Below are 26165 nucleotides of genomic sequence, written 5' to 3'. Positions count from 1 at the left end.
TACTCACTGAGCCACAAGCGCCGCCCGGTTTTTTTTTTTTTTTTTTTATCACTTTATCGCCCTCGGTAGAGTGCTGTGGCATCACAGCTCATAGCAACCTCCCGCTCTTGGGCTTAGGTGGTTCTTTTGCCTCAGCCTCCTGAGTAGCTGAGACTACAGGCACTGGCCACAACGCCTGGCTATTTTTTTGTTGTAGTTTGGCCAGGGCCCTACTCACTGAGCCACAGGTGCCACCCCAATTGGTTCATTTTTATTTGTTGAAACATGCATTTTTAGTCCCATTCACAATTTTTTAAAAGACCTATGCCAAGTATAATTATAAACATACATTTGGGGAAGTTTTTGATATGTTTCCTTCTTAATAAGCTAGAATAGGTACAAACTATGTTTGTCCTGATAAGCACGGGGCTCTCATCCCTCAACCCTGAGCCATATGGATTTTGGTTCCACAGGTGGAATCTCAGTAGCACCTGTATCCCCTGGGGACTTGATAGAAATGCAGTTATCAAGTCCTCTGGTAGGTGATTCTACGATGTGTACTGAATTTTGCAAATTTTTCTGTCCCATGAATAATTTGTTTTTTATAACTTTGAGAATCAAGTTTAGTGTATGTATGGTAGAAAAGTCTTTTGGGTGGTGCCTGTGGCTCAAGGAGCAGGGCGCCAGCCCCATATACCAGAGATGGCAGGTTCAAACCTGGCCCCGGCCAAAAAAAAAAAACCTGCAAAAAAAAAAGTCTTTTGACTAGTTCACTTTTTCCATATGTCAGTCATTTCCTTCATTTTTTTTCATTTGCTTTCAATCTGAATCATTATGATCCTATTAGTCCATCTGAGTGCGCTGACTCACGAGGGAACACGGGCAGCAGAGCTTGCAGCATGTGGCGAAGGCCCTGGGTGAGGTGGGAGCCGGGCTGGTGCCGAGGCACAGACCTCACCCTGCCAAGAGTATGCCATTGTTAGGGTCTTTGAGCATGAGCTGTTCATGGTAATTTAACAGAGACTTTGGGCCGATGACTTTGCTAATAGTACACTATTATTCACCAAGAAACTCTGAAAATTTATGGTGCGACTTTTAGATTTTATTTATGTAAAAATACTTATATTTTACATGATAATTTAAGAGATAAATAGAATGCTTTGTGACATTGGTTGGTCCTTTTTGTATTAATATCGATTTTTATTTGCATACCTAGTTTGATGGGAAAATGAAATCTTTATAACTTTTTTTTTTTTTTAGAGACAGAGTCTCACTTTATGGCCCTCGGTAGAGTGCCGTGGCCTCACACAGCTCACAGCAACCTCCAACTCCTGGGCTTAAGCAATTCTCTTGCCTCAGCCTCCCGAGTAGCTGGGACTACAGGCGCCCACCACAACGCCCGGCTATTTTTTTTGGTTGCAATTTGGCCGGGGCCGGGTCCGAACCCGCCACCCTCGGTATAGGCAAATTATAAGTTAAGAAGCACTACATGTATAGAATTTGTTAAAGGTGTTTTAAATTGTGATTTGAGTTTTTAATTCTGCAGTCCTAAAGAGTTAACTCCTTGGGTTTAGGCTATAATATATATTTTAAAGCATTTCTTGACTTTAGATTAAATTTTTAAGTTGTATAGCTAAAAGTGAAATATTTAAGAATTTTTTATTTGGAGGAAAATCCTATCAAAGCCAAAAGGTATATACTATACACACACAGTACATATACTTTATTTCGGCTTTATCCCAACATAGAAGTACTTGAAAAAATCATTTTATTTGGCTAAGACACACTTGCGAATAAGACAAGTATGCTAAGTAATCATTTTTAGAAAAAGCAAATGCTCCATGTATTTTAGAAGTTGATACTAACAAGATGTTATATGTACACATGCATTGTGCTTGTATACCTGAATTATCTAAGTCTATCTTGGAATTATAATATTGTCTTATACAATTTACTTACTCTTAATTCTTGATTTTATTTATAAACTGGAAAAGAAAGATGTCTTTTTTTGGTTTTCCAATTTTAATTTCTCAGACCTAAAAGAACTAATTCAGCTTTTAGGGAAAAAGAAAGTATTTTATTTTTGTTTGCCTATTTCTTTTTAAAAATGTAGTTTTTAAAACTAGAGACAGACCCTTGCTATGTTGCTCAGGCTGGTCTTGAACTCCTGGCTTCAAGCTATCCTCCTGTCTCAGCCTCCCAGAGTGGTGGGATTACAGGCCTGAGCCACTGTGCCCGGTCTGGAACTACTATTTAGTGTTTATTGCATTTGTCTCGCAGTGGTAAATACTTGGTTAAAATCGGGTTTTGTATTTATTTGCCAGTGATACAAATAATGACAGGCAGCTGTTAGGAAGCACTTATTTACCAAATCCCAGTCTAGTAATGGTCAGAGCATGCTAGGACACAGTGCTTCCTGCAGTCACCAGGAAGAAGCTGAAACGCAGACACCTGCCTCCCCTTTAGTGACAAATTCTTATATCTGTACAAGTTTTATTGTTCCTAAATAATTTTTAAGAATTGATAATGCTTACATGTGAAATACAAAGAAAGCAATTATTAATGAAAAGTATATAGGATTTTTTTTTTTTTTTCTTTTGGCCGGGGCTGGGTTTGAACCCGCCACCTCCGGCATATGGGACCGGCGCCCTACTCCTTGAGCCACAGGCGCCTCCCTATATAGGATTTTTGAAATGTTTAAGCACAAGTACTCTGGAAGACAGTGTAGAGGTGAGATGTTACCTCAAGTAACATAGACGTATCCTCGAGGTTGTGGGTTTATATAGCAAAATCACAAGTACATAGTATAACAGCTACAAAACAAAGACGGTCATGGTGTTGGTTATAATGACAAAAACCTTGAGTGATGTTGCCCTTAGTCATGTGATATTCTAGTAAAATATAATTTTTAAAAGATACATGAACAACTTCTAGTAACTTTTTGAATAAGACAAATAATTACCCTTTGATTATTTATTTACTTTTAGTTTTAGATAACTGCTTTCCTGAAAAATTAATGTCTGTACCACCAGATGCTTTTCATCTGAATGTTTGGTGGTCCAGTGTTGGAATGTTGTCTGCAGGATAATTCTTTGGCCGTGCGGCACCATCTAGGTCCGTTTAGGACTTAGAATTTCCCCAGTCCCTGTCCCCTACCGGCTTTTGTGAATAATAAAAGGCTCCTCTCCTTAAATTTCCAAAGCGCAAGAAGTGGTAGCAGCTCTTCTTAGGTATCACTGTGTTAAAATCTGTACCCTAGGGCAGTGCCTGTGGCTCAAAGGAGTAGGGCGCCAGCCCCGTATACCGGAGGTGGTGGGTTCAGGCCCAGCCCCGGCCAAAAAAAAAATTTGTACCCAGTCTGTCTGCCCAGCTTGGGTCAGGACTGGCTGTGCAGCTTGCAACTCGGTACTTCCCTCTTCATCTGTCCCCTTCTGCGACTCCTCCTAGCTTAGCCTGGAGGCCGAGAAGCACCAGTCTATCAAATGAAAAGAGGGAACTGTGTGTTGTGGTGTAGGTCTGTAATCTATTCAGACATTAATTTGTAAACTAATATTGGTGAATTTAAACAATTTCAATTCATAAATTGTATGGGTGCTAAATAGAGATTAGCTGACTACACACAAAAATAAATGGCAGTTTCTTTTGAAATGAATTCATGTTTTTGCATTTTTCTATGAGTACAAAGAGAAAACTTATGAAAATGGTATCATGAAACTACCTTGCATGTTCTTGAGGTTGAAAAGTTTCAATTTAAATTGATACAGAAGAAGAAATTTATAAATTTAAAACCAAGGCCAGGCCCAGTGGCTCATGCTTATAATACCAGCACTTGGGAGGGCGAGGTGGGTGGATTACCTGAGCTCCCAAGTTCGAGACCAGTCTGAGCAAGAGCAAGACCCCGTCTCTAAAAAAGTAGCCGGGGGTGGTGGCGGTTGCCTGTAGTCCCAGCTACTTGGGAGGCTGAAGCAAGAGGATCACTTGAACCCAAGAATTTGAGTTTGCTGTGTACTAAGACACCACGGCACTCTACCAGGGGTGACCACATGAGACTCTGTCTCAAAAAAATAAACTTAAAACCAACTGTGGTTATTAGCTCTCAGGGAGAGAGACCCCTTTGTAGCATTTGCAGATTTCCAAGTGTAGCTACTTCTGCCATCGCCATCTGGAGCTACTACTCTTGGCTGGGGGGGTCCCGGGACCAGCCGGCCGGCTCCTGCCCACCACTGGAACCCTGACCCTCAAACCTCGCTCTTAGCTCCTGAGGCCCTTGGTACTTAGTAAGTTATAGTTTTTGATAATTCAAGGATCTGAAGAATGTGATGAGGTGGCTGAGGATAAGGCTTTTTTTGTTTGTTTGTTTTTTGTTTTTTGGCTGGGGCTGGGTTTGAACCCACCACCTCCGGCATATGGGACTGGCGCCCTACTCCTTGAGCCACAGGTGCCACCCGAGGATAAGGCATTTAAACACGGCTGTGCTCTCCAGTCATCTTTGTAGAATCAGTAACTGTTAATGATAAAAACTACTTATTTTGTGAAAAGTGAGAGAGAACTTCATTGAAACATGATAAGGCAGTTTACTGAAATGTTTTACTTAGATTTGCATAGCAAACAGTCAAGGCCAGCACTGTATACAAATGAACTGATGTCTACCAGAGTGGATTCCAAACGCTGACGGGAAGTCCTCTTGTTACTACCCAGAAGTGTCAGCGACTCCTCTCCATGGCAGTAGTTTTGAGTATTTGTTAATGGAATTAAAAATTATTTTATTTCATATTTTATTATTTTAAGAAACATCTTTCTCCCTTAGAAAATGGTATGTAAACCATGTTAATATACAATAAATGTTATTTAAGCATATCGTATATTTGTATTAAATATTTAGTTTATATTAATAAATATTTTTATGTATATCTGGACTTTGTATTCTCCTAAAATAACTCTGAGTATTTTTGCTGGGTAGTCTAGAAATTGAAATTCTCTTCTATATTCTATTATAGAAACTTACTATCTATATTTACTGTGAGGGAAATCTATATAACATTTTGTATTTAAATATTTAAGCACAACTGATTTTTAGGATAGGAATAAAAAGTTTTACAATGGAGGGTGTAGGTAAATGGATACACTCCTGTGTAGCTGATGGAAGTATGAATACCCTTTTTGGGAGGAAGTGCAGTTACAGATATGAAGCATTAAACCTGTATTACTTTTAAAACTTGAACACAAAAACCTAGGAATTTGCCATAAAACATTACTCTAATTTGTTTCTTTTTTTTAACATTTCATATATTTAATAACCAATAACATAAATATACGTGCTTAGGAAAATGTAGGAAGAACATGCATGAAAAATGTTAACAATAAGTATCCTTAGGAGGTGAAATTATTATTATTATTATTATTATTTCATCTGGATATACCTGATATTAAAATTGGAAAAAAAATTATAAAAGGAAATTACAAACATATTCACTTATAGATGAGGATGCAATATCCTAAACAACAAATTAACAATTTGAATTAAAAATTATTGTTCAAATAATGTACTTTGGTCAAAATTAAATTCAATTTATGTGAGAATTAGTCACTATTATCGTTTTTTTTCCTTTTCCTTTTCCCCACTCCCACCCTGCCTTTCTCTCTGTCTGCTCTCCCCTTCCCCTGTCCCACACCGTGTCATTAATTGTCATTAATTGTCCTCATATCAAAGTTGAATACATAGGATTCATGCCTCTCCATTCCTGTGACGCTTCACTAAGAACAATGTGTTCCACGTCCATCCAGGTTAATACAAAGGCTGCAGAATCTCCAGTTTTTTAATGGCTGAATAGTATTCCATGGTGTACATATACCACAGCTTGCCAATCTATTCCTGGGTTGAGGGGCATTTAGGCTGCTTCCACATTTTAGCGATTATAAATTGAGCTGTGATAAACAGTCCAGTACAAGTGTCTTTATAATAAAAGGTTTTTTTTCGTTCTGGATAGATGCCCAGTAATGGGATTGCAGGATCAAATGGGAGGTCTAGCTTGAGTGCTTTGAGGTTTCTCCATACTTCCTTCCAGAAAGGTCGTATTAGTTTGCAGGCCCACCAGCAGTGTAAAAGTGTTCCCTTCTCTCCACATCCACGCCAGCATCTGCAATTTTGGGATTTTGTGATATGGACCATTCTCACTGGGGTTAGATGATATCTCAGGATGGTTTTAATTTGCATTTTTCTAATAATTAGGGATGATGAACATGTTTTCAGATGTTTGTTAGTCATTCATCTGTCTTTAGAGAAGGTTCTGTTCATCTCCCCCATTGATATATGAGATTGTTGGCTTTTTTCACGTGGATTAATACGAGTTGTCTATAGATCCTAGTTATTAAGCTTTTGTCTGATTCAAAATTTGCAAATATCCTTTCCCATTGTGTAGGTTGTCTGTTTGCTTTGGTTATTGTCTCCTTAGCTGTACAGAAGCTTTTCAGTTTAATTAAATACCATTTGTTTATTTTTATTGTTGCAATTCCATGGCAGTCTTCTTCGTAAAGTCTTTCCCCAGGCCCATATCTTCTAGTGTTTTTCCTATGCTTTCTTTGAGGAAAGCCTTCTTTCATGCCTTAAATTTAAGTCCTTTATCCATCTTGAATCAGTTTTTGTGAGTGGAGAAAGGTGTGGGTCCAGTTTCAGTCTTATACATGTGGATATCCAGTTCTCCCAACACCATTTATTGAATAGGGAGTCTTTCCCCCAGTGTACGTTCTTGTTTGTTTTATTGAAGATTAGGTGGTTGTAAGTTGTTGGTTTCATTTCCTGGTTTCCATTGGATTCCACATGTTTATTTTTGTTCAATTCCAAAATGTCTATTTTTTTTTAGAGACAGAGTTTCATTTTGTCGCCCTCGGTAGAGTGCTGTAGCATCACAGCTCACAGCAACCTCTACCTCCTGGGCTTAGGTGATTCTCTTGCCTCAGCCTCCTGAGTAGCTGGGACCACAGGCGCCCGCCACAACGCCCGGCTATTTTTATTTGTTGTTGCAGTTTGGCCGGGGCTGGGTTTGAACCCGCCACCCTCAGTATATGAGGCTGGCACCCTACTCACTGAGCCACAGGCATCGCCCCTCTAATAGGTCTCTGTTTTTGTGCCAGTACCATGCTGTCTTGACTACTATGACCTTGTAGTACAGCTGAAACTCTAGTTTTTTTTTATGGTAGCAAAACACTAGAAACAATAAGCAACCAGTAAGCAGAGGGGGACTGAGTAGGTCACGAGTTGGGGAGAGTGCTGACGCCAGGCCCCTCTGTGTCGCTGTGAGCAGGCTGCGAGCCGGGCAGCAACCTGAGCGAGGCTTGCCTGTGAGGTGAGTCACAGTAGCTGTCACCGGTGTCACTACGGTGGTGGTTCAGAAAGTCTTTATTAGAGATAAATAAACAAAGGCAGGTGGGAGACAGATGAGGCAAGGTTTGTGAAAGCAAGGAGTTCATGACAATAGTCTCTAGTTTGGGCTGCCTTTGAAAATGTCCATTAAAAAAGTTAAAAACAGAAGTGCCAGCATTAAAGCATACATCCTGACACAGGACAGTGGTTTCCAACCTTCCTAATACTGCAGCCCTTTAATACAGTTCCTGTGGGTCAAGACCCACAGGTTGAGAACTGCTGACATAGGAGATTGTTCACCACATATTAAGTAAAAACACAAAAAGTATTTGTATACTGACAATATATGTCCTTCCTTTACTCCTTAGGTTATATACATACATATTTATAACAGAAACATACGCTAGAAATGGTAGCTGTGGTCCTCTAGGAGGTGTGGTGGTGGTTGTGTTCATTTTCTTTTGCTTAGCCTTTTATTCATGTCTCCCAAGACTAAACTTTACTTGTATAAAAAGATGGAAGAATGGGGCGGTGCCTGCGGCTCAAGGAGTAGGGTGCCAGCCCCATATGCCGGAGGTGGTGGGTTCAAACCCAGCCCCGGCCAAAAACTGCAAAAAAAAAAAAAAAAAAAAAGGTGGAAGAACGAACATCCTTAAAAACAACAGGTTGGATCACTTTGCCCTGTGCAGAGCTTACTGTGCCAGGAGATGTCTCCTGGGTTTCTTGGGCTCAGCAGTCTCCATACTGCTCATGCCGAGGACTGAAGGCTGCAGGTGTTGCTTGGGTAGCCGGCTCCCTCTGCCCGGCCGTGCCACAGGTGCCCCGGGGGCTGCATGGCAGGACGTGGAGTGGTATTTAGGGCCCCACTCATATATTTGCTAGAGAATTGCTGTTATGTACCATGCTTTTAAGGGCAGGTGGGAGAGAATCTGTTAGGTAATGGAGCCAAATTTATAAACTTGTTTATTTTGTTATTGTATTAATCGTATTTAAGATCTTCCATCTATTTCTGCTTTCCCTTGGTGTTCCCCATTCTGCGCCCTTCCCAGGGGAGGAGCCTTCTGCCTGTGCCCACACCTGGTGTGTGCTCCCTGCACACAGCTTTTCCATCCTGCTGTGTCCTCTGCTTTTCCTGCTAACTGCAAATTATCGTTCATGCCCCAGCCACTGCTCACCTTTCCCCGAGTCCCCTAGCATGTTGCTGGGATCCTTTCCCAATCTTTTACCACATCATTTAGCACTGGTTTTACATTGTAATTTCATTGTGTATTTATTTCTCTTTAGAACTGAATTGTGAACCTTGTCAGGTCAGACCCCAGTCCTGACATATGGAACCACATGGTTAGAACCACCCCTCCTGGGGTGGCGAGGTGCTCTGTCGCAAGGCCACCTTATACAAGCCTGGAAAACCAGCTCTGTAAACATTACCAATAAATGAACACTTAGATTACATAGCAATTATTCATTTTAAAATTTTGCATACGATTCCTAGCTCTCTTTTGTATTTAAAATATTTTAAAAAGATAATTTCAGACAAGTCATTTAATACTCTTCTTGCAGGCACCGTGCCTTCCCAGGCTCCTGCACGTAGGGCATTAGAACTTCTTGGCTCACGTCCTCTGTCTCAGTGCACATTTTCCTGTGTAGAAAATGGCAGTAACAGTTGCTGAACATTTCAACTGCATTCCTCTCCTAAGGTTCCTTTTTAAAAATGCCTGATTGTAGTAGATTTTATGGAATTCACAGCTTTGTTGTGTGTGTGTTGTGCTCTGCTCACAGGAGAAGTACGAATGTGCTTTAAAGAGAACAAGCATTAAGATTGTGACTCCTGACTGGGTCCTGGACTGCATATCTGAGAAGAGCAAAAAGGATGAAGCGTTTTATCATCCTCGGCTGATTATTTATGAAGAGGAAGAGGAGGAAGAGGAGGAGGAGGAGGAAGTGGAAAATGAGGAGCAAGATTTTCAAAATGAGGGCAGCACGGATGAGAAGTCCAGCCCTGCCAGCTCACAGGAGGGGTCTCCTCCAGGTGACCAGCAGTTCTCCCCTAAGTCCAACATTGAGAAGTCTAAAGGAGAACTGATGTTTGATGACTCTTCAGATTCATCACCTGAAAAACAGGAGAGAAATTTAAACTGGACCCCAGCTGAAGTCCCACCGTTAGCTGCAGCCAAACGCAGACTGCCCCAGGGAAAGGAGCCTGGGCTGATTAACCTATGTGCCAATGTCCCTCCAGTTCCAGGGAACATTTTGCCTCCTGATGTCCGGGGTAATTTAATGGCTTCTGGACAAAACCTCCAAAGTTCTGAAAGATCTGAAGTGATAGCTCCCTGGAGTCCAGCCGTGCGGACATTGAGAAATATCACTAATAATGCTGACATTCAGCAGATTAACCGACCATCCAATGTCGCACACGTAAGTCACACTTTAAAAAACAAATAAAAATAATTGGATTTTAGAATTGGATTTCACAATTACAGTACAGTTTATTGTTTCTGCTTCTGAATAACTTATGAGCAGTATTTATTTGTGTGAGAACTTGTTTTATAGTCACATGTACAGCTTTGTAAATTCCGTCGAGAAAGAGGGGCACAGGAGGCAGGGAGTGGGACCAGGACACCGGGGGTAGAGCACTGTCCCTTGAAGGAAGGTTGCCACTGTCACTGGGTTTAAAATTAGCATTGGCAGCAAAGGGAAGCATGAAGTTCACCAGCTGTTCTCAATTTGTTTATAGTGAACTTCATGGTAGTAAATAAAATCCATTCATTCATTGAAGAAACCTTGATTTCAGCTGATAGAGATTGATACAGAATAGATCTTAAATGTTTTAAGTAGATGTTTTTCAGTTTAAGACAGAAAGAAGGTGGTTGATGTGGTACATTGGCCACTGTTTGCATTTTTCTGGACACTGGAGATAAAGTGGTACAAGCAGAAGACTTCTGATGCACATGGTAGTGGCCAGCAGTAGCACTCAGCAAGAAGGCGGCTGTCCTAGATGAGGTGGTCGGGAGTGAATCGCGATGAGGGGTCTCGGGTCCGGCTGGAAGTCAGGGAGCCATTGCAAGAACAAACAGCAGAGAGTTCCAGAAGAAGGGAACAGTACCCACAAGACCCAAAAGTGGACATGGCTTTGCTGTGTTATAAGAAAAGAAAATGAATGAACGTGGTAAGATGAACGAGTGCTAGGGAAGATGGGAAAGGAGCCTGGCCGGGGCCTGTTTCCTGGGAGCAAACCCTGGGGAACCTTGAGCGAGCTGAGGTCTGAGAGGTGCTATGCAAAGGGTGGGCCATAGAGGGCAAAAGAGAGGCAGAGACCTTGGGCCGAGTGGGAGAGAGAAGCATGGAAGGAGAGGGCCCTGCTCCCCAGTGTGAGGACGGAGTGGAGGTGATGGCAGTTCAACAGTAAGGGCACTCACTGGAAGAGCTGCAGGCTTTAGGCTCCTCAGAAATGCTGGGTTTGAGGTGTCTGAATCCTCCCAGGGAAGACGTCTGGCTGTCCCATAGAATGGCTTGCTAGAGTTAGCCAGGTGAGACTGTGCTGGTGGAAGCTGTGGGAATGTCACAGGAGTCTTCAAACTTTTTAAACTGGGGGCCAGTTCACTGTCCCTCAGACCGTTGGAGGGCCGGACTATAGTTTAAAAAAAAAAAAACTGTGAACAAATTTCTATGCACACTGCACATATCTTATTTTGAAGTAAAAAAACAAAACGGGAACAAATACAACCACACCACCTCATGTGGCCTGCAGGCTGTAGTTTGAGGACCCCTGGACTAGGATGTGTAAGGACCCAGGGCAGGCTGGGCTGTGCTGCGCTGGGCTGGCAGTTTGCCTTGTTTTGGACACTTGCATTTTACATTTTTGTTTCCTGAGTAGCAGCTCAAAGTCCCAGAGAAGTGACTCTGGGGTCTGGGAACTATCTGAAGCAGGGTGCAGTGTCGTACACACCCACTCTCAAGGGGGGCTCGATGTGCAGCAAGTGGAGATTTGCATGTGGCCTGCTGTTAAGAGTCACTGCTGGTTTCATTGGGTGGGATGATGGAGATGGCTTTAAAAGCCTTTATTGGTTAAAGATGCTGAAAAACACCTCCCTTTCCTCCCTAGGCTTCAGTGGCTCTGGGCAGTGCCTGGTTCTTGGGACCCTGGAGGGGGGATAGCATCCCGAGTAAGGGAGAGGCACACATCCTTTAGATAGCAGAAGGGGAAAGTTAGGATGGCGTGAGGCAAGGGGAGCAGAGAGAAGAGAACCAATTGTGAAAGTTCAAAGATCAGGAAAACAGTGGTCCATCTGGTAGCGTCTTTGTCAGAATCAAATGAAATGCGTAAAAGCCTCAGTAGCTGGGGAATGCTACTCTCCCCGCCGTAGTTGTGGACAGAGTCAGTGGTGGTTGAAGGTAGGCTGTGCCCTTTGCTCCTCACTTAGCTGCAGCGCAGAGAATAGTGTTAGCAGTTACTGATCAGCTCTGTTTGTTCCTGCTGTATTCTATGTTTTTCAAATATAGTGGATGTTGGTTTAAATCCAAAAGTTCCTTATTTTCTTACATTTGTATTTGAAAATATAAAGAGGAAATAATCTCATTTGAAATGGAAATAAGTGGCTATAACAGGGAGTTTGGCACATGTCTGCTTTTGAAATTGTCCTTAGGAGACAAATTTATCCTCATCTGTGGCTGCTGAGCTGACCTGGGTCAGCTCCATCTTCTCCAGTGCATGGGACAACTTGATCACTAGTGAGAACAAGTGAAAAAAGAGATTTTCTGAGAGTTTTTCTGCCATGCCAGAGTGAACATAAGGACGTTTTACTGCTAGATGTGAAGAACGTGAGTTTTTGAAATGTTAGAAATATGAGACAGATTTAGTTCAACATTAAATTATGGTGGGAAAGGGGGGTGTAATCATCGAAATCCTATTTAAATTGCAAATTTATAGTGGCTTCCAGCCATGTGGTGTGTACCATAATGCTTTATATATTGTGGCATTCAGTAACTCAGTATTAATGTAATTTAAATGAGGTTTATGACAGTTGTGATGGGAAAATTTAAACTTGACATTCATTTAGAATGGTTGTTTGCAGTATAGCACAGTTACGTAATCAGCCATTAAGATCCTGTTTCTTATGTTCTTCAGGATTAACATATGTTTTCAGCCAGAGGCAGATGAGAGGGTTGGAAGGTGATCTGGTGAACCTGGCAGGGGTTCTAGGAGACGCCCGGGGACAGCGGCCTGTGGGTGCCCCTCCCTTGCTGCGCTCTACTTTGCAGGTGCAGAGGGCTCAGGCCAGTGGCCACCTGAAATCTCCACCTGATCTCCTTTAAAGAGTAGAATTAGCAGCAGATGGGACCCTTCTCAGCCTGTTCTCCTGAGGCCCTTAGTAGAAGCAGCTGGACGCTACCCAGGCTTCTTCCCTGCTCAGGTCATGATCACCTTATGTGCACAGCATGCCCAGCTGAGTCTTATGGGCCAATCTGTGAGGCATGAGAGGGCAGAGAGGAGCAGCCTGTCCCCTAGTGCCCGTGTGTTTGTGTGGGTTCTGCATCCCCTTCAGAGCGCCTTTTATTTAACACCGTGTGGAAAACAACTGGTTCAGGCCTGCTCCCCGTGGCAGGTAATAGACGCTCATTTCCTTACTGGCCACCAGATTCCATGGGGTGTCATGTCTCAAGGTGAGAAAGTAGTATGTGCTTACGATTTAAAAATTCGATGATACCTAAGACCGTAGAGTAAAAAGTTAAAACTCCTTCCCAGGAGGCGGCCACTGCTCCTCAGCTGTTTCTTGGGTCGGGCTCATGGCTGATCTGCACGTGGGCAAGAGGTACCCTGTTCTCCCCTGTGGAAAGTCAGCACACAGAGCAGGTACCCTGTTCTCCCCTGCGGAAAGTCAGCACACAGAGCACGTACCCTGTTCTCCCCTGCGGAAAGTCAGCACACAGAGCAGGTACCCTGTTCTCCCCTGCGGAAAGTCAGCACACAGAGCAGGTACCCTGTTCTCCCCTGCGGAAAGTCAGCACACAGAGAAGGTACCCTGTTCTCCCCTGCGGAAAGTCAGCACACAGAGCAGGTACCCTGTTCTCCCCTGCGGAAAGTCAGCACACAGAGCAGGTACCCTGTTCTCCCCTGCGGAAAGTCAGCACACAGAGCAGGTACCCTGTTCTCCCCTGCGGAAAGTCAGCACACAGAGCACGTACCCTGTTCTCCCCTGCGTAAAGTCAGCACACAGAGCACGGGTCAGCTGTTTTGGGTGGTATGTGGTGGGGCTAAATTTCCCCCTACTGGTTATTTGGAGAAGAAATAGTTATTTTATTAAATTTGTTTAAAAAACATTTTTCTGTCTAGAGTTCAACTGAGATGTTTCTAAAATCTTGACTCTCCTTGTAGAGATGTCTTATCTATAAGGTGACTTAAGGGCATATGTGCCAAGCTCTTGAGTTTGACTTCAATAATGAACTGAATTATTTATCCAAAGCCTGTTACCCGTACAGATCATACAGTTTTGATTTTGGAGTCTTATTTAAGTGAAAGATGTATGTTAGAATCATATTTGAAGTTTTGGTATGGTTCTTAGAATATGTTGAAATTGAATTTCTAGAGTTTTATTTAAATGACAGACTTTTAATAGGGTTAAGTTGTGTGGATTGAGTTTTAGTATTATAAAATCTGTACTGGTCTTCCTGACCGTAGGAAATTGTATTCAGAGTTTTGTTATTTGGGCGTGGTGAATAGAATTCATGATGTATCCTTTTTCTTCTGTTTTGTTCAGTGCCCTGTAGGATATAACAAAAATAACGTGCAGCTTGAGGGGCATCTCGTGGCCACTGTCCCTTCCCTTCCTAGCCCTCATGACTAGGACGACTCAGGGCACAGGACTCAGCTTACCCCTGTCATTGGGAAGCAGAATGAACCAGAAGGTAGAGAGTCTGGCCTGGATGATTCTCTCTAGTTTGCAACATTTTCTCCCATCTGAGGACCTCAGTCGTTTTTGAGGAAGCATAATTTTCCACCTATAATGACCATTTTTTAGTTGGGGGAAGGTTTACCACTTAAACCTACTGCTGGGGTCTGGCCTGTCCCCCTTTGGTGGAGCGTGTTACTGTAGGAAGGGGCTCCTGGAGCCACAGCTGAGGGCCCGCTGCTTTCATCTGGAAATTGACTGAGGACCTTCCTGTATGGGACTCTGGGTGGTGAGGTGAGGGGGAAGATTCAGAGTGAGGCTGAGCTGACCGCCTGGTGCCCTCGCCCTTCTCCCTGTGGCAAATAACAGACGCTTGTTTCCTTACTGACCGTCAGATTCCATGGAGTGTTCACGTGTCAAGATGAGAAAGTAGTGTGTGTACAATTTAAAAATTCAGATGATACTAAAGGTCGTAGAGCTTCCCCAGAGCTGTGGGGAGGGCAGCAGGTGCTGGAGACGCTGCGGGTGTAGCACGTGATGTCTTGGGGGCCCAGAGTCTGTCCGCTTTATTGAAGTTGATGAGATGAAGTAAATACTAAAGAAAAATACATTGTTTTTGAAGTTTTCAATCATTTGGCACATCTATCTTTTTGAATATCAAACATGTTGAATATACCATTATCCATTAAGACAGTATTAGTCCACTTCAGGAGCTATTGATAATGACGTCACCTAACTTTTGCTTTCTAGATATTACAGTCCCTTTCTGCACCTACAAAAAATTTAGAACAGCAGGTGAATCACAGCCAGCAGGGACATGCAAATGCCAACACGGTGCTGTTTAGCCAAGTGAAAGTGAATCCCGAGGCACACATGCTGCAGCCGCAGCCCCCGCAGCCCCAGCACCCAGTCCTGCACCTGCAGCCCCAGCAGATGATGCAGCTCCAGCCACAGCCACAGCCGTACCCCCAGCCACAGCCGCACCAGTTCCCGCAGCAGCAGCAGCAGCAGGTCCACCAGCACCAGTTTCCGCAACAGCAGCTGCAGTTTCCACAGCAACAACTGCATCCTCAGCAGCAGCTGCACCGCCCACCGCAGCAGCTCCAGCCATTCCAGCAGCAACAGGCCCTGCAGCAGCAGCTGCACCAGCTGCAGCAGCACCAGCTGCAGCAGCACCAGCTGGCACAGCTCCAGCAGCACAGCCTGCTCCAGCAGCAGCAGCAGCACCTGCAGCAACACCAGCTGCAGCGTGTGCAGCAGCAGCTGCAGAGCCAGCCTGTGCAGCACCTGAGTCAGCCGGCCCCTGCCCTGCAGCACCAGGCCCCACCCCAGCCGCCACCACCACCACCACCGCCGCCGCCGCAGCAGCAGCTTTTTGGACATGACCCAGCAGTGGAGAGTTCGTAATGGGGGTTTTCTCTCTCTCCCCAAAGTCTGCACCTACACGAATGCTTTGAGAGTGTCTGGGGTGTGGGGTGAGGGTGGTCACTGGAGCACCCAACAAAGGTGGGGCTGGAGTGGCATAACTGTCCTTCCTTTGGTACTTCGGAGGTTGGGTACTGAAGTGCATGTTAATGCTCCACAGAACATCTGGGCTGCCATCTGACCCGGAGTGTTGGCTGTTCACGCATAAGTTATGTTTTATTTTTCAATAATCATTTATTTATTATTTATTATTTTTTTTTTTTTGTGGTTTTTGGCCAGGGCTGGGTTTGAACCCGCCACCTCTGGCATATGGGACCAGCGCCCTACTCCTTGAGCCACAGGTGCCGCCCTCAATAATCATTTAATATAGACAATCAAAGCAGTATATTTGTAGCAGTATTCCAAATGTACTTGAATTGCCTACAGATATATTATGGTCGAGGCTGAATAACTTAATAAATTTAAGTCCAACTTGGCAAAATGGCACATTCTGTGCAACCATATTCACGGGGTTTTAATTTTCCTTTTCTTGTGTAATTCTATTCTAGTTCCAGAAGAAAGCTTCTTACTGGGGTGTGTGTTTGCAATTGCGGATTATCCAGAGCAGATGTCTGATAAACAACTACTGGCCACCTGGAAAAGGGTGAGGTTGTCCCTGAGAGAAGTTAAACTTTGACCTGAAAATGTTCCTCTCTCAAGTAGACGTAACTGTGTTCACTGTGTGCTTTCATGGAGATGGTAGAAGATGCAGCTGCGTCTGTTCTGGGCAGTTCTTATTATTAACATTATCATTCTTAAGGTTCTTTCATCTCTGAGATTTTAAGGGGTGCTAATGACCTGTATATAATTAAGGGTACAGAAATAAGGTCTGCTTTTTGGTAACCTAGGATAACAACCATTAACGTGTGCGTGTCTTGGTTATTTCTGTTTCTACAAAGGCAAATGGTAGAAGGTCCTAGAATCTCTACTTTAGATGGGACCTCAAAGTCTTCTAGCCCAGAAGAAAACGTAAACGTAAATACCTTGCTATGCCGTGAATCAAAACTGAGCCAAAACATCTGAGTTTAACCTCAAAATAAGTCTTGAATGTGCTTCACTGTAAGCATTCCTGGTGTTTGAACCCTTGCTTATGTGCCAGGCAGGCTGCGAGACTGGGGAAGCGTGCCAAGTAAACAGGCTGAGCACCTGTGGAGCAGTGGGGACACACAGGCAGGAAGCGTCTGCTGGGTCCTGGGCAGGAGCGAGGCCCAGGGCATCGTGAGAGCCTGAGGAGCGACATCACCCATCAGCCTGGGGGCTGTTAGGGACAGTCTCCTAGAAGAGGCGCTTCCTAAACTGAGGCTCATAGGACACACAGTGGTATGAATTAAGGCAGGATTTTTGTGGATGGAGCAACACAAGTGAGATTGCAGGGGTTGCTGAGGCAAGCAGCAACAGACATGCTGCTCAGGGGACTCCGTGGGCCTGGGGAGCAAGAGGAAGGCTGGCTCGTCTCCTGAGACCGGCTTTCAACGTTGCTGTGGGGTTTGCATTTGTCTTCTTGTAGTCTTTAGAACAGGGGTCCTCAAATTTTTAAAATGAGGGGCCAGTTCACTGTCCCTCAGACCGTTGGAGGGCTGGACTATAGTTTAAAAAAAAAACTATGAACAAATTTCTACGCACACTGCACATAATTTGAAGTAAAAAAAACAAAACAGGAACAAATACAATCACACCACCGCATGTGGCCTATGGGCCATAGTTTGAGGACCCCTGCTTTAGAACATATAGAAAGGGGCAGGTGCAGGGGTCAGCTGCAAATTAGCAAAGTTTTCAGTTTGAGAACGACCAGGAAGACGACTGTGGCTGGCCGACTGAGAGAGGCTGATGATGTGGGCCAGGGCAGGTAAGGCAGGGGCAGTCCTGAGGTCAGAGGTGTTCCCAGATAACTTTTAGAAACTGTCCAAAACTCAAAGGTAAGAAAGATAGTGGAGAAAATTTTGTGGAGTTTCTTTTGTTTGTTTTTAAGTTAAACGATTAGCCCAAAAAGTCTAACATTAAATAATAGGAGTTTGGATACAGAGAAAGTGATGGCAAGAAAGTTATTAAAAAAATTAGCTTAACAACTAATGGAACTTGAAAAGAGTGATGATAAGGCAACTGTGACTGTTTGAGAGAAAGAACTTTTCTCCCAAAGCTCAGTAGAGGGAAGGCCTTGAAAGATTAGGAATCGGGATGGTTCAGGGCATCCCAGACCAGCACCTGGGACTAGAGGACAGTGGAGCAGTTTGTTCACGATTTTGAGGAAAAACAGTGTCTAACCTAGAATAACATATGCAACCCGTCAATCGTGAGACTGTGGAATAGAGAAATTTTCGTTCTCCCAGAGTCAAAATTTATCTCTCTGTATACTTTCTTAGGAAGCTAAGAGAGTCACACTCTGAGAAACGGACAGAGATTGGGAGGGGATTGTCAGGTGCCAGAGCAGGGCTAGGAAGAGCCACTCGGTACCAGAAGAGAAGGAGAAGAGACATATCCACGTTTGCCCTTGAACAGGGTGGGGACTGGGGACACTGAATGTTGGACTTCCCCAAAACCTTACTATTGATAGACCACTGTTGACTGGAAGCCTTACCAATAGCGTGATCTAGTGGCCGTGCATTTACTATGTGTATTACACAAATGCTGTGAAACTCATAAGGAAGAGAAGCATTTGCTGTTCACTAAGTGGAAGAAGGTCATGATAGAGGCCTCTATCCTCATCTCAGGTGTGTAGGCTGAGGGGTGGCGGTTGGCAGAGGGGGAAGAAACTTGAAAGCTACTCCTGTGCTACAGCAGTTTGCTCTTGCTATGTAACAGCTACCCCAGAGCTTAATGATTTGAGGAGCAAATATTGTCATGGGTCAGAAATCCTGCAGTGGCCTAGCGGGTGGTTGGTTCAGGCTCTCATGAGGCTGCCACCAAGATGTCGGCTGGAGGCCTCAGGTTTAGTCTCAGGGGCTTATTAAGCCATGCGTCTGAACTGTGTTGTATTAAATCACTCAAAACTGATGTAAACAAGAATCGTGGTATAAGCAAATTTGGAGGGCTTAAGGCCAGGTAAGGTGGCCTCCATTATAGGAGGTCAGTAGGTAGGATGAGAAACTGGAAAATAAACAAACAGCAGCATGGGGCAGCTAATTAGAAATTATTGTCAGAAGAAACAGCTTAAAGAGCTGAATGTGATTGCTTCGGCAGAATGGAAGGCAGGGGAAGGAGGGGAAGCCACAGTTGTCATACGCCTCATTAAACTATGCTTGTGAATAAGCTATAGTAAAAGTAAGTCTTCAAAAGTAGTAAATGAAACAAGTGAGTTTTGGAGGTACAGAGACCTTCTTAATTTTATATTTTAATATATGATAGATTTCCCCCCTTTTTTATATAGTATTTTGAATTTTGACAAATGCCTTCTGCTTTCTAACCACCATCACAAGAAGCAGGACAGTTCCTTTACTCTCCAAAACTGTATCTGTTTTTAAAAATAAATTTTTGGTCTTTACTAATTTTGTTCTGATTTGCTTTTTAAGTTTCCTTTTAGAATAGTGGTTTTGAGGGGGTGAATCTGCATCCACTGGTACATTTAGCAGCTGTCTGAAGACATTTCCAGTCGTTACAACGACAGGTGCTGCTGCTGGCCTGTAGTGGGCAGGGGTCAGGGAATAAACATCCCCCAGTGCCCAGGACAGCTCCTGCCACACGGAAGGAACTGGCCTAGAGTGTCAGTGGTGCGAGGTTGAGAAATTCTGTTTTAGAAGAAGGACCTTCCATTGTTCTTCCCTTTCTTCCTGGAAATTCAGATGAAGTGTGGGTGTTCATTTTAATTTTATAGTGCTGGGTAGAAAAATCTATAAATGTAACTGTTATATGTCTTTTATTCTTTGGGGAAATATACCATATGATAAATATATGACAGGTTCTTTTAACAGCTGTCTCATGTGACATGCTGATTCTGCTCTGTTCTCCTGACTGATCAGTTGGGTCTCTTTGTCTAGATAATCCAGGCGCACGGTGGCACTGTGGACCCCACGCTCACCAGCCGATGTACACACCTTCTCTGTGAGAGTCAGGTCAGCAGCCTGTATGCCCAGGTAAAGAGAATGGCCCCGGCTGTGACGGGGCGCAAAGCCTGTGCTTTTTAATATGCAGTCTTAAGATTCTAGTGATTATTATTTTGGGGAAGGACTTTTTTCTATCTCTTAAAATAGGAGAGCTGCTTCTTACTTTTGTCATTGCCTTGGTGGGATTGATGCCTTTGATGACACCAAATGGAAGGTGGCAGTTGCAGGCAATATTAAGAGTAGACACTCCTTCCAGTCATTACCCTGGTGCAGTGGGCAGAGCAGGACGTGGGGCTGCCCTGCAGCCGTGCACACAAGCCTGGGAAAGGCACACACCTCGTAATTTTGCTCCTCTGGGGCTCAGGCTTTCTACTATGCATTGCCTCCTTCACCCCCAAAGTTTTATCTTTTTATTAAAATGTTCTTATTTGTAGATAGATTGATATTAAAGTGTATGTGACAAATGACCTCTAAGAAACCCCTCTTATAGAGGATACCCATTGACTACTTTTCATCTAAAACTGTAGAAGCACCTGTGTTGGTTTTAGGTGGGTGGTTGTAACTGTTACAACTGGCCTTATGTTGGGCCCTTTGTGTTCCTATGGGGGACTTCAACTTTGATTACAAATGTTATCTCCTTCATGATTAAAGTTATTTTTAAGGTTGTCAGAAAATTTGTTGCTTTCATCCCTCATTGCAGGCTCTCGTTCTCACTTAAACTTTTAAACTACACTGTTACAATTTGTTTGTTACTTAAGTAAATCCAGTGCTAAGCGTCATGACATTATTTTATTATGGGGCTTCTAATGAAGGTAGTGTTGTTACATAACTTATAATTTTGTGTTTAAGTCTGCAGCAAAAACCCGCAAACAACAAACCTATAATTTTATGTTGATAGGCAATAAGAGAGAGAAAGAGATGCGTCACTGCACACTGGTTAAACACGGTCTTGAAGAAGAAGAGAATGGTGCCCCCTCACCGAGCCCTTCACTTCCCAGTGGCGTTCCCGCCGGGAGGGAAGCCGTGTTCCCAGCATGTAAGGCAGAGGCCTTTTATTTTGATGCATTTTTTAAAAATCATTCTTCTGTTTTGGCAGATAATTGTGTACTAACGTGTTGGCACACGTGCTGGCTTCTGAGTCAGTGTTTTTCTGGGTAATTCGGCCTGGTTTCTGTGTGCCTGCTCAGTAAGAGATAACTTTGTTTTGTTCCCATAGAACAGTCACAGTTTTCTGCATATAGTAGATAGTGAATGTATGCTGGTCTTTGACACTATTAGAAATCCAAAAATAAATGAAGTGTTTTGCACCATAGGCTGAACTATATTGAGTTGTGGGTTCTCCCACTCAGGTGACCCCAAAATCGGGATCAGGGAGGGAGGGAGGAGGAACTGACTCGTGTATGTTCATGTGGTTAATAAAATACTGTGTGAAAATTATCTGGGCAATGTCAGGTTAACAAAAAAGGTTTTCCTATATCCGTCCCCTCATGTTTATCCTGTTTGTTCCTTCCGCCAAGGCTATTTATGTAGCATTTTTACTGTTAATAAAATTCTGGTCATGTCATTCTTAGGAATGGTATTACCAAATGTGTCTCCTAATGCCAAAGAAATAATGAAAAAATAATACACCTATAAAACAACTAAGAAGAAGCTATAGTACTTGCCTCTAATAGTTTTTTTTCCTTCGTTTGCCCTTTTTTTCCTTAGATAATTTCTGTGACTGGATTTGTTGATAGTGACAGAGATGACCTAAAATTAATGGCGTATTTGGCAGGTGCCAAGTATACGGGTTACCTGTGCCGCAGCAACACTGTTCTCATCTGTAAAGAGTAAGCGTCTCTTGAACCACTCTGACCTTCAGTGTACACACAGTATGGTGCTATGCCACAATCTCTGTTTCTTATGTCATGGTTTGGTGGAATAAGTTTGTAGAAATCAAAATCTGATAAAAGTCTGGCAATGATATTCATGGTAACCTTAGCAGAAATACTGCGGAAACATTTGAATTAATGAAATTTGCGTTACAGGCATTAGGTGACAGGTGAGAGCAGGACTGGTGGACGGTCTTCTGGTCCTTCTGACCTTGCACCTTGAAGTGCATTTGGTCACCAGCCGGGGTTACTGGCTGCTTGGCCAGCACATGCTTGTCACTCCTGTTAGGAGAAGAGGTTTTATCGGCTTTTGTTGAAAATAAATATAAATTCAGACTGCAGACAATGCTAACATTTAATCAATGTGTTTTCTCCCCCCCCCACAAAAAAAAGACCAACTGGCCTAAAGTACGAGAAAGCCAAAGAGTGGAGGATACCCTGTGTCAACGCCCAGTGGCTCGGGGACATCCTCCTGGGGAGCTTCGAGGCGCTGAGGCAGGCTCAGTGTAGTCGCTACACTGCCTTCAATCTGCAGGACCCGTTCGCCCCTACTCAGCATTTAGTTCTCAATCTGCTGGGTAAGTGCGCCCCATGTGCTGTCTTAGCAGCGGCCAACCACCACGCCTGGCTGCGTCTTCTGTTCACTTCTTATTTCCTTTCCACACTCCTTCCTCCTCCTCTCTGCTCTGTTCAGGGTTTGGTGTTTTTATTTGCTTTTAAAAGGCCTTTGGAGATGGAAGGAACCCTCAAAAGACCCTTTAGTCTTGTCTCTCAACCCAGTTATCTTTGTGAGAATGTCCCCCACTCTACAGAACAGCCCCTGCTTTCCTTGAATTGACTCACTGTTGCATCTGGAATGTCCTGGTGCCTCGTGTGGTCAGCAGGCAGACGTCTGTTGCCACACCACCTTCCAGCAGACACTGCTCCTGAAGGAGTAGATACTACAGCACTGAAGTGTGATTAGGCATGGCCCTGTGTCCACTTTACTCCACAGGGTGAGCATGCTGGTCCCTTCGGCCAGCCCCTGCTTGGGGGGGGGTCCCTTCTCTCGACCACCTCGTGTCATAACCAGTGTGATAGAGACCAGACTGTGATTCCCAGAAAATGTCTAACGAGACAGCGCACAGTAGGACCATATACTGTTGCTTGAGAAAGGAGGTCTGCTTTCTTGACTGCTGCTGACTTTCCTACTGCTACTTTGTATCGATAATGCACAGTAAACTGGGAGCGGCCTGCTCACCTCTCCTACCTTGCAGTAGAAAACTTATAAATCTAAGTGTAGAACAGTGGTTCTCAACCTTCCTAACGCCCCGACCCTTTAATACAGTTCCTCATGTTGTGGTGACCCCCAACCCTAAAATTATTCCGTTGCTACTTCATAACTGTAATTTTGCTACTGTTATGAATCGTAATGTAAATATCTGATATGCAGAATGTATTCAGGTGACCCCTGTGAAAGGGTCGTTCGACCCCGTTTGCGACCCACAGGTTGAGAACCACCGGTATAGAACATGGCACTTAAGTTTATCCCTATTAAACACTTGTGGCTGATCTACCTACATTTCTAGGACTATCAGCCTTAGGAGGCTTTTACAAGAAGGCTTTTCTATTTAAACAATGTGAAAAATAACCTATTTCTCTCTTTAGATGCTTGGAGAATTCCATTAAAAGTGTCAGCAGAGTTGTTGATGGTATGTCAAATTAATAACCTTACTTTGGATATACTATGCTATTAAAATCTTGCTCCACATTTCAATGGTATGAATGTATTTTTAAATTAAAATTCCTTTTTTTTTTTTGAGACAGAGTTTCACTTTTTTGCCCTCCATAGAGTGCCGTGGCATCACAGCTCATAGCACCCTTCCAGCTCTTGGGCTTAGGCGATTCTCTTGCCTCAGCCTCCCGAGTAGCTGGGACTACAGGCGCCCGCCACAACGCCCGGCTATTTTTTTGTTTTTGTTGCAGTTTAGTTGGGGCGGGGTTTGAACCTGCCACCCTCGGTATATGGGGCCGGTGCCCTGCTCACTGAACCACAGGTGCCGCCCGTTTATTTTTATTTTTATATTTTATTTTATTTTTTGTATTTTTTGGCCAGGGCTGGGTTTGAACCCACCACCTCCAGTATATGGAGCCGGTGTCCTTCTCCTTTGAGCCGCAGGTGCCACCCTAAATTAAAATTCTTCTACTAATTTGTCAACATGGTAACAGATGGAAGCCGTGTCTTCACTTGTCATCATGACTGTCCTAGGCTTGTTTTTCTCTTAGTTGTTGATATGATTGTCAGTTGTTCAGACATATGAGGGACATTATTTGCTTCAAAGAGCTACACGATTGCTTGAAGAATTGGAGAACAGAAATATGATAAGGTGACTTCTTGTTTTTCATGGGATAGAAAGGCAAGAACTTTGAGAACTATTAGAAGCGATAGACCCATACCCTACTTGAGGCCCAGCTCTCGGGGTCCCAGGTTGGGGGTTGTATGTAACACACTGGTTGAGGTCTCCGATGGGACGCTTTTCAGGACAGGCCCTTCTGGGCATCTGAGTGCTAGTGGTGGTCAGTTAGGAGACAAGCAGGGGCAGTGCTTTAGGCAAGGGGCTGTCTCATGCTCCTGTGCAGATGTGAAGAGAGAATGTGAGTTGTGTTTTCTGCTGTTTTCCAGCGTTAGTACATTTTAAGTTACAGACAGGACCATTTCAGTAATTTTCACTTTCGACTTTTCTCTGCAAGTACTTGTCACTGACTGCACATCACTACTGTAGATAGCTGGTGAGTTGTAGTGTAATTTAAGGCTTAACTTGATGTTCATGGTGCCATATATATTAACTTTTTTAAAAATGGACATCCATGTCATGTGCCCAGCAATCTTCAGTGCATTTCCACCGTATACAGAGGGAGTGTAGGGTTTGTAGGTCCTTGAACAGCCGAGGAGAATGTTCTCATCAGGTTTACAGCCAATGCCTAAGCCTGTGTTCTGGTTGTTGACTCTCTGACTCCTTTTGCACAGCTGATCTGGAAGCTGCTGCTAATTGTCCCGAGTCTTTCAGGAAGCCCAAATACGGGGTGTCCATAAAGTTCATGTGCATTTACCCTTTTCTTTCTTTCTTTACCTTCTTTCCTCCCTTCCTTCCTTCCCTCCCTCCCTCATTGAGGTTACAAAGAATCAAATTACATTGCTTGCATTTGTTAGGTAAAGTCCCTCTTAGCTTGTGTCCCGCCCCGAGAGGTGTCACACACTATGTTAAACGATTTTAAATTGTACATGAACTTTACTTCCACCCTGCATATAGGGCAGTGTCTTATTAATACTAATGGTAAGAAGACCAGGTTATACATATATTTTTCCTAGCCTAAACTAGTAATTATGATTTTTAATAAAACACACAGAAGCCAAAGCAAGTATTCTCTACGGATCCTCTTTTAGAACTGTGGATTGCTCCTTGGTACGGCATCATCCTTGTAGAGTTGTGTTCCAGGGTGCAGAACGTGGGCCAAGAAGGCACCTTGCTCCCCTGGCCTGGGGCCGCGTCTTTGCCTGCATGTGGACCGCTGTGCGGCAGGCAGATGCCACAGCCTCTGCTGAGCTGCTGCGAGATGGAGAAGGCTTTAGAAGTACTCAGAGTTACTGCTAAACTACACGAGCAGTGGGGGAATTTGGATGAGAGAAAAGAGCTGGCAGCTGTTTCCAGTAGGATACCAAAACCACTTCTAAACACTGAAGAAGAAGAGGTCTGCGTGAAGCCAGGACTCTGGCTACGGCTGACTAAGAGTGGTGTTGGAACATCCCCACACAAAGAAATGAAAATCCTGTGGTGACAGACACACCAGTTAACCTGGTTGGGTTTGATTAACTCACAAGACATACAACTATTTTGTACCTATAATTAAAAAAAAAAAAAAAACCTCTGGTATAGCCAATTTTATGACATCCCAAAGAATTCCGTAATGGGCCACTTGAAAGTGACCCATTGGATAGATTTCAGTAATGTCTTCAATGGGACACGTAAAATGAAGAGGTCACTTCTGTCAAGCATATTGGAAAGTGTTTTTATTTTTGCAGAATAAATTTTTCTTCATTTGATTCTAGTGTATAATTGATTAATCTCGATTATATTAATCAAAATAACTTGATTAGTATTTTTTCTTTTTTTTTTTGTAGAGACAGAGTCTCACCTTATTGCCCTCGGTAGAGTGCTGTGGCGTCACACAGCTCACAGCAACCTCCAACTCCAGGGCCCAGGCGATTCTCCTGTCTCAGCCTCCCGAGTAGCTGGGACCACAGGAGCCCCCCACAACACCCTGCTATTTTTTTGTTGCAGTTTGGCCAGGGTCGGGTTTGAACCCTCCACCCTCGGTATATGGGGCTGGCGCCTTACCAACTGAGCCACAGGCACTGCCCAACTTGATTAGTATTAGTCATAATTAGTTATTAATCAAAATTAATAACTTTTGATTAGTATATTTCTTAATTTTGAGAATAGAAATTATAGCTTTTTATTAAGCCAAGAAATGTGGAACAAGATTTCTTACTTTTTTTCACTTTATGGCCCTCTGTAGAGTGCTGTGG

At 43.6% G+C, this 26165-nt stretch overlaps 1 protein-coding gene across 6 annotated transcripts in view; it reads left to right on the top strand.

Moving 5' to 3' along the window:
• The window catches only part of PAXIP1 (PAX interacting protein 1), a 64338-nt gene that overhangs the window by 22367 nt on the left and 15806 nt on the right, over positions 1–26165 (top strand). For all 6 annotated transcript variants that reach the window (XM_053609439.1, XM_053609438.1, XM_053609442.1 and 3 more), the window contains 8 exons: positions 9119–9754; positions 14977–15625; positions 16200–16294; positions 19662–19757; positions 20626–20763; positions 21435–21556; positions 21992–22176; positions 23246–23289. In XM_053609439.1, coding sequence (XP_053465414.1) covers positions 9119–9754; positions 14977–15625; positions 16200–16294; positions 19662–19757; positions 20626–20763; positions 21435–21556; positions 21992–22176; positions 23246–23289 — 1965 coding nt within the window. The remainder of the gene's footprint in view (positions 1–9118; positions 9755–14976; positions 15626–16199; positions 16295–19661; positions 19758–20625; positions 20764–21434; positions 21557–21991; positions 22177–23245; positions 23290–26165) is intronic.

Source organism: Nycticebus coucang, chromosome 11 (genome assembly GCF_027406575.1).
Source record: "Nycticebus coucang isolate mNycCou1 chromosome 11, mNycCou1.pri, whole genome shotgun sequence".
Taxonomy (NCBI): domain Eukaryota; kingdom Metazoa; phylum Chordata; class Mammalia; order Primates; family Lorisidae; genus Nycticebus; species Nycticebus coucang.
The sequence above is the reverse complement of the archived record's forward strand: the minus strand, read 5'-3'. Positions and strand labels throughout refer to the sequence as shown.